The sequence below is a fragment of the Triticum aestivum genome, chromosome 1D (assembly GCF_018294505.1).
Source record: "Triticum aestivum cultivar Chinese Spring chromosome 1D, IWGSC CS RefSeq v2.1, whole genome shotgun sequence".
Taxonomy (NCBI): domain Eukaryota; kingdom Viridiplantae; phylum Streptophyta; class Magnoliopsida; order Poales; family Poaceae; genus Triticum; species Triticum aestivum.
In genome coordinates this window covers 103,987,127-103,996,237 of record NC_057796.1, presented here as the reverse complement: position 1 = coordinate 103,996,237, position 9,111 = coordinate 103,987,127, and the positions used below count along the sequence as shown (strand labels likewise).

Genomic DNA, 9,111 nt, shown 5'->3' with positions numbered 1-9,111 from the left:
GAAAACTGACGAAATTTCTAAGTGCTGCTTATATAGGATGGGCCTTTAGTACCGGTTGGAGCCACCAACCGGTACTAAAGGTCAAATTTGGCCAGCCCAAGCGGCGGGAAGCGCAACCCTTTAGTACCGGGTGGTGGCACCAACCGGTACTAAAGACCCCCCTTTAGTACCGGTTGGAGCCACCACCCGGTACTAAAGGGTGTGCGCTGCCAGGCGAGGGGCGCAGAAGTTTAGTCCCACCTCGCTAGTTGAGGAGCGCCAGGACCAGTTTATAAGCCCCGACGTGGGCACTGCATTGAGCTCCTCTCAATAGCAGGCCTTCTGGGCCTACCTCTCCTACTCTGCCTGTGGGCCTACTGGGCTTGCGGGCCTGCATCCTGGCCCAACTACAGGTTGAGTTTCTAGTCGTATGCAGGCCGCTCTGGCCCAGTAGGTGGGCTTTTTTATTTTCTTATTTTTTGCTTTATTTATTTTTGGTTTATTTATTTTTGAGTTGTTTTTTGCTATATTTAGAGTTTCTTTGGGAATATTTTTGCTTTAGGTACAAAAAATTACAAACTTTCTGTTAGTGCCGGTAGTTTACAAATTTGAATAGTTTACATTTTGAATTATTTGCAATTTGTGTGAATCACTAGTTTGTGAATAACTTAACTTTGAAAATAGATTTTCAGTGATTCTTTTTTTCTTATGTTTAATATTAGTGTGTTTTATCACTATATTCAATTTGGTAATGCTTAGGTTATTTAAAAAATGAAATCCCTTTGTAACGGATGAGTTTTCGTCCGAAACCCTGATACTTCGAAAGAGATTGTCCATTTTATACACGAAGTGCATCCAGTTTTTGCGGTAACCCTCTCTACTTTTTTGCATATGCTATGTGGGTGAAATTATGATACCATGCCAACTTTCAACCTTTTCTGAGTTCATTTGAAATGCTTTTCAATTTCAGGGTCATTTAGCTGAAAAAAATCAGTAAATGCATGAAAGAATTTGTTTGCACATAAAATTTCTTCGCGTTTCAAATGCCAAAACACATAACTACCCTAACTATTACAGAGATTCCCTCCTGGGTGTGAAACATAGAAGAAATTAATGATAGTGAAGCCGATCACATCCCAGATCTTTGGGTGTGAAACTTTTTCTTCGCGTATGTCCCTTTGCGCCGTAGCCATGGAAAATCTTCATCATTTAACTGGATGCTCGGGTCAATATTCACTGTGAATGGAGCAATTTCATCAAACTTTTCATAATCTTCTGACATGTCTGTCTTGTCATCCACTCCCACGATGTTTCTCTTCCCAGAAAGAACTATGTGGCGCTTTGGCTCATCATATGATGCATTCGCTTCCTTATCTTTTCTTTTTCTCGGCTTGGTAGACATATCCTTCACATAGAAAACCTGTGCCACATCATTAGCTAGGACGAATAGTTCGTCTGCATACGCAAGATTGTTGAGATCCACTGTTGTCATTCCATACTGCGGGTCTTCCGTTACCCCATATCGTGTCATATTGACCCATTTGCACCGAAACAAAGGGACCTTCAAATCACGTCCATAGTCAAGTTCCCATATCTCCTCTATGTAACCATAATATGTTTCCTTTCCCGTCTTGGTTGTTGCATCAAAGCGGACACCACTGTTTTGGTTGGTGCTCTTCTTATCTTGGGTGATCGTGTAAAATGTATTACCATTTATCTCGTACCCTTTGAAAGTCATTATATTCGAAGATGGTAACTGGGACAGCGAGTACAGGTCATCTTCAATAGAGGCGTCATGCATGGTACGTGTCTGCAACCAGCCGGCGAAACTCCTGGTTTGTTCACGTGTAATCCAGTCATCAGACCGCTCCAGATGTTTGGAGCGTAGAAAATTCTTGTGTTCGTCCATATACGGAGCCACCAAGGCGGAATTCTGTATAACTGTGTAGTGTGCTTCAGTGCGAGAATGTCCGTCCATACATATTTTTTGATTCCCTCCTAGCGTGCCTTTTCCATCCAGTCTGCCCTTATGCCACGATTCAGGAACACCAATCGGCTTAAGGTTAGGAATAAAGTCAATACAAAACTCAATGACCTCCTCATTTTCATGGCCCTTGGAGATGCTTCCTTCTGGCCTAGCACGGTTATGAACATATTTCTTTAAGACTCCCATGAACCTCTCAAAGGGGAACATATTGTGTAGAAATACAGGACCCAAAACGCTAATATCTTCGCATAGGTGAACTAGGACGTGCGTCATGATGTTGAAGAAGGATGGTGGGAACACCAACTCGAAACTGACAAGACATTGCACCATCATTCTCTAACCTTGGTATGATTTCTGGATCGATTACCTTCTGAGAGATTGCATTGAGGAATGCACATAGCTTCACAATGGCTAATCGAACGTTATCCGGTAGAAGCCCCCTCAATGCAACCGGAAGCAGTTGCGTCATAATCACGTGGCAGTCATGAGACTTTAGGTTATGGAACTTTTTTTCTGCCATGTTTATTATTCCCTTTATATTCGACGAGAAGCCAGACGGTACCTTAATACTGAGCAGGCATTCAAAGAAGATTTCCTTCTCTTCTTTGGTAAGAGCGTAGCTGGCATGACCCTGATGTATGCCGTCTTTTCCATGCATACGTTGCTGGTCCTCCCGTGCCTCAAGTGTATCTTTTGTCTTCCCATACACGCCCAAGAAGCCAAGCAGGGTCACGCAAAGATTCTTCGTCACATGCATCACGTCGATTGCAGAGCGGACCTCTAGATCTTTCTAATAGGGCAGGTCCCAAAATATAGATTTCTTCTTCCACATGGGTGCGCGTCCGTCAGTGTCATTCGGAACAGGTTGTCCGCCAGGACCCTTTCCAAAGACTACCTTCAAATCCCTGACCATATCATGTACATCATCACCAGTACGGTGGCGAGGCCTCGCCTTTGAAATGCTTGCCTTTCTTTCTTACGGGATGCCTGCTCGGAAGAAATCGACGATGTCCCAGGTACACATTCTTCCTACAATTGTCCAAATATATACTGTCGGTATCATCCAAACAGTGCGTGCATGCGCGGTATCCCTTGTTTGTCTGTCCTGAAAGGTTACTGAGAGCAGGCCAATCATTGATGGTCACGAACAGCAAGGCCTTTAGGTCAAATTCTTCCCCCATGTGCTCATCCCACGCACGTACACCTGTTCCATTCCACAGCTATAAGAGTTCTTCAACTAATGGCCTTAGGTACACATCAATGTCGTTGCCGGGTTGCTTAGGGCCTTGGATGAGCACTGGCATCATAATGAACTTCCGCTTCACGCACAACCAAGGAGGAAGGTTATACAAACATAGAGTCACAGGCCAGGTGCTATGGTTGCTGCTCTGCTCCCCAAAAGGATTAATGCCATCTGCGCTTAGACCAAACCATACGTTCCTTGCGTCATCTGCAAACTCCTTCCCATACTTTCTCTCAATTTTTCTCCACTGCGACCCGTCAACGGGTACTCTCAACTTTCCGTCTTTCTTACGGTCTTCTCTGTGCCATCGCATCGCCTTGGCATGCTCTTTGTTTTGGAACAAACGTTTCAACCGTGGTATTATAGGAGCATACCACATCACCTTGGCAGGAATCTTCTTCCTGGGGCGCTCGCCCTCGACATCACCAGGGTCATCGCGCCTGATCTTATAGCACAATGCACCGCATACCGGGCAAGCGTTCAAATCCTCGTACTCACCGCGGTAGAGGATGCAGTCATTAGGGCATGCATGTATCTTCTGCACCTCTAACCCTAGAGGGCAGACGGCCTTCTTTGCTTCGTACGTACTCTTGGGCAATTCGTTGTCCTTTGGAAGCATATTCTTTATCATTACCAGCAACTTTCCAAATCATTTGTCAGATACACCATTCTCTGCCTTCCATTACAGCAATTCCAGTGTGGTGCCCAACTTTTTCTTGCCAGCTCGCAGTTCGGGTACAACAATTTCTTGTGATCCTCTAACATGCGCTGCAACTTCTTCTTCTCCAAATCACTTGCGCAGTTTCTCTTTGCATCGGCAATGGCCCGACCTAGATCATCAGCGGGCTCATCTGATGCCTCTTCTTCAGCTTCTTCCCGCATTGCCGGCTCAGCTTCTTCCCCCATTGTTGTATCATCGTATTCAGGGAACCCATGGCCAGGATAGTTGTTGTCGTCCTCTTCTTCTTCATTGTCTTCCATCATAACCCCTCTTTCTCCGTGCTTGGTCCAAACATTATAGTCGGGCATGAAACCGGACTTAAACAGGTGGACGTGAATGGTTCTTGACGTAGAGTAATTGTGATCATTCTTACAGACTAAACATGGACAAGGCATAAAACCATCCGCCCGCTTGTTTTCCTCAGCCGCAAGCAGAAAAGTTTGCACGCCATTAATGAACTCGGGAGAGCATCGGTCATCGTACATCCATTGTCGGCTCATCTTCATTACACAACACCGAATAGACCAAATTAATACAAGTTCATACAAGACTTAAATGCAACAAACAAATAACTCTCTAACTAAAGAATTTAAATGCAACAACAAATGCGATCAAGATCGCAACTAAGGTAACAATTGATCCAACAACATAATGATACCAAGCCTCACTATCAATGGCATATTTTCTAATCTTTCTAATCTTCAAGCGCATTTTCTCTATCTTGATCTTGTGATCATCGACGACATCGGCAACATGCAACTCCAATTCCATCTTCTCCCCCTCAATTCTTTTCAATTTTTCTTTCAAATACACGTTTTCTCTTTCAACTAAATTTAACCTCTCGACAATAGGGTCGGTTGGAATTTCCGGTTCACAAACCTCCTAGACAAAAATATCTATGTCAACTTGATGGGCATAATTTGTCATAAACACGAAATGCAACAACTAGTTTTAAAAGAGAATATACCACATCCGAATCATAACAAGGACGAGGGCCGACGGGGACGGATATCAAAACCATGGCACTATGTATAACAAACAACGTACGGGTAAGATAATTATACGAGTAACTATATATCCAAATCACACAAACATCAATTTGGTAATGTAAAACATTCATGAACAAGAGGCTCACCACAAGGTGGTGCCGGCGACGGAACGGTGCGGGCAATCGACTGTGGTTACGACGGAGATTTAGAAGGCACTAAGTAAACCACACCTACATATGCAAACTAAGTATTAGTTTTGACCACAAATTGCATATAAATCAAATACTAGCACATATATTTTCTACCAAATTACTAAACTCATAAATTAATCACTATACAAAGCATTGCAAGAGCTAATCTAGCAATGGGAGATGAAAGGACAAAGTTGCTAACCTTTGTGATCATTTGAATGAATGGGGGCCTTCAAATCTTGACAAATTTTGGGCAAAATGTGTGATGAGCTCGAGAGAAAGAGGGGAAGAACAGAGAGGAGAGGGGAAAGGGGAAGAACAGAGCGAGTTCGGGTGGACGAAGGGTTTATGTAGGACGACCTTTAGCACCGGTTCGTGCCATGAACCGGTACTAAAGGTGCTGGAGGGGCTCCGGACTGACAACATCCTGCCACCACTCACTTTAGTACCGGTCCGTGGCACGAACCGGTGCTAAAGGTCGGCTACGAACCGGTACTAATGAAAGTGGCTGGCTAGCCGTTGGAACCGGCACTAATGCACACATTAGTGCCGGCTCAAAAGCAAACCGGCACTAATGTGCTTGACATTTGACCCTTTTTCTACTAGTGGTTGTTGGTTCGTCACGGTAGCTGCTAGCTGGAGTAGTACTCCCTCCGTTTCAAATTACTCGTCGCAGAAATGGATGTATCTAAAACTAAAATACATCTAGATACATCCATACCTGCGACAAGTAATTCGGAACGGAGGGAGTAGATAGCTGCATGTTAGAAATCATGTTAATTTTCCGTGTTCTAGATTTAGGGTTGCACATTATTAGTACTATTATTTTGTGCGATTTTAGATCTGATGACGTACGACTTGATCGAGTTGAAAGTGACAAGTTACCACACGATTTTAAAATAGCGGGTTCGACAAAAACAAATAGCATGCAGCATGCCACCTGTCACAGAATTCAACAATCAAGATAAATTACAGACGTACATTCACTGTTGGGGACTTATTTATAGATAATCTTAGTTTTAGATCCAAACTCTCTGAACATCAAAGCATAATCATATACATAATTAATCTAGCCTCTTGGTTTTGAGTATATAATACTGGAATTATATGACCCACCCTAGGATAGTACAAAAAAAAAGGTTATTAGATTTACATTGTTCCTAATATTTTCTCTTCTCTAGACACACGTTGTAGATTTCGTGGTCCTTTGCATTGGGAGGTTTAGTGGTGTGCCCAACATACCCGAGTTTCCCCCCGGAAGAGGTCCAGAAGCATTTGATGGGAAGGTGATCCACTCAATGGACTATTCCAAAATGGGCAGCACGAAAGCTAAGGAGATGATCGCGGGCAAGCGTGTGACCGTAGTTGGGTACCTAAAATCAGCACTCGACATTGCTGCTGAATGTGCAGAAGTGAATGGTACGAGTGTGCAAATTAAGCCTTTTCATTTCCTTAACTAAACATCGATTTATGTTCTTTACGAATTTTGTTATACTTCTCGGTACCGTAGGCACGGAGCAACCGTGTACGATGATAGTCCGAACAAAGCATTGGATCATACCTGACTACTACGCTTGGGGTGTTCACATATCAAAGTTGTATCTGAACCGCTTCTCTGAACTCCTTATTCACAAGCCCGGTGAAGGTTTCCTCCTGAGCCTCTTGGCCACCACCTTGACTCCATTGGTAGTGCAACCGAACATGTCACTCTTATTTGAATTCAATTTATGCATTTTTTTCCAACTAAATTCTTAGATGTTGTCTATGAGCAGCGGTGGATATTTTCAAAGTTCGCTGAGAGCTACTACTCCATTCCAATGAAGAAGTATGACATGGTACCTGACCATAGCCTTTTTGAGGCGTTGGTGACATGCTTGATTGCCATCACGCCCAAAGATCACTACAAGAGACTAGAGGAAGGTAGCATTATTCTCAAGAAGTCCAAGACCTTTAGCTTTTGCAAGGAAGGTGTGCTTCTTGAAGGTGAATCTTCATCGACAAAAAGCGATATAGTGATCTTTGGAACTGGATTCAAGGGGGATCAGAAGATCAAGGATATGTTCACATCAGAATACTTTCAGAAGATTGCGATTGGGTCAACATCCACAACTGTGCCTCTTTACAGGTTTGTTTACCACATTAACATTTGTCTGTATATATTAATGAATTACGAGTTTCAGATTTATAATGTTTTTTTTCGTTTCTTTGGTATTTAGGGAATGCATCCATCCTAAGATTCCGCAGCTCGCAGTCATCGGATATTCAGAGAGCTTAGCAAACCTGTACACAACAGAACTTCGGGTCAAGTGGCTAACACACTTCATGGATGGTGGCTTTAGATTACCATCTGTTCAAGCAATGCAAAGGGATGTCCTTGAGTGGGACAAGTTCATGAAAAGCTATTCTCGTGGCTACTTCCGTAGGTCCTGCATTGGAATCCTTAACATTTGGTACAACGACCAACTATGCAAGGATATGGGGTGCAATCCTAGAAGGAAGAACGGCTTTTTCGCAGAGTTGTCGGAGGTTTATGGTCCTGGTGATTATGTCAACCTCCACCCCAAATAAGAATGTGTTGTGTTTGCATTTTCATCGCAGTTATGTACACGTCCTGGCTTGTTCAGATTCTTGCACGGTTCACATTCGGTATTCGGTACTCACTTTGTGATACAACTGGTGCAATATAGTATGTCATACCCATGTAAATCTTATATAATGAACACATTACCTTTATGTTCCCACTCAAAAAAGAATCACTACTGGTCTTGGGGTGTGCGAGCTGGCAGCCTAGAATGCCAGCCTGCTTGTCAAACTTCTACATCGGCTACACCAGCCGCGGAGCTCGGCCTGGGCGGTGTGGTTCTGGTGAGAATACCACAACGTGGACGACAAGCGCGCCCTCGCGTCGGCCGTTTGGAAGGCGCCCACGACCCTGCTCCCTCTCTACTGCGACCTATCTTGCGTTCGCATCCATAGACGGTGCTCGGACCAGTGGCGGAGACAGGGGAGACCAGCAGGGGCCGTGGCCCCCCTAACATCCGGATTTTGCTGCTAATCTGCTATGAACAGTGACATAATTAGTAATCTTTTGCTGCTGAAAATCTATTTTGCTATAATTTGGCCCTCCCTAACTTGTTTTAGCAGCACTTGGCCCCCCTAATACATATTTCCTGGCTCCGCCACTGGCTCGGACAACATTCTGGGTTGATAGCTGGTGTGCGGAGGGCGGCCCTCTCAACAGGCGCTTTTCTCCCATCTTTCTGAAGCTGCTGCCACTGCGACAGCCGGTGTGGATGGTGACCGCTCCCTCGTCAAGTCTATCGACGGCAAAGCTACTTCCTCCTCAGGTGTACAAACTTCTTACCTTCACCGGCGAGCGTTGTCCTGTACAGGAGTCTATCTGGTAGGCCGCCGTGCCGCCGCGACCCGCGAGTGCGGCTGTTCGGGTGACTTGTGGCCCGGGACCGCGTCCACTCAACGGCGAACCTGCTCAGGAAACATTTCCGGCATGAGGACCGGTGCGAGCTCTGCTACAGGTCCTCGGAAACAACGCATCATCTCCTCTTTGACTGCTGCCGCGTCGCCCACTTATGGCGGCGCCGTCGGGGTCGGGGACGGTGTGAGCTGCTGCTCCATCAGGGAGGTCCGGCCGCCTGCGCCGGCGCCGGCCTTGCACTGGGACACAGTGCGCCTGCTGCTCCTGTGGACCATCTGGAATCATCGCCACGGCGTCGTTTTCCGCGGGAACAGGCCGGTGATCAGCCCTGCTGTACGTTCTGCTACTGCCGATCTTATGCTTTGGTCTTTTTGACTGCAAAACCATGAACAAGGAGGCATGCTGGCCTGGGTCACCTACCTAGAATCCCTGAACTTGTGATTCTTCTGTAATCTGAAAACTCAACTCTTGTGTTCCCCCTGCGCCGTGGGTTTTTTTTCCTGCTGCTATGCAGCTATGAGAAATATATTCAGGTGGGGCTTTTCGTCCCCCCGGTGCTTCCTCA

At 45.2% G+C, this 9,111-nt stretch overlaps 1 protein-coding gene across 1 annotated transcript in view; it reads left to right on the top strand.

The window, feature by feature from the left end:
* The window catches only part of LOC123180585 (probable flavin-containing monooxygenase 1), a 14,574-nt gene extending 6,748 nt beyond the window's left edge, over positions 1-7,826 (top strand). The window contains exons 2-5 of the mRNA XM_044592660.1: positions 6,292-6,529; positions 6,621-6,796; positions 6,883-7,235; positions 7,327-7,826. Of these exons, the coding sequence (XP_044448595.1) occupies positions 6,292-6,529; positions 6,621-6,796; positions 6,883-7,235; positions 7,327-7,678 (1,119 nt within the window). The 3' untranslated portion in view covers positions 7,679-7,826. The remainder of the gene's footprint in view (positions 1-6,291; positions 6,530-6,620; positions 6,797-6,882; positions 7,236-7,326) is intronic.
* The last annotated feature ends 1,285 nt before the right edge of the window (positions 7,827-9,111 follow it).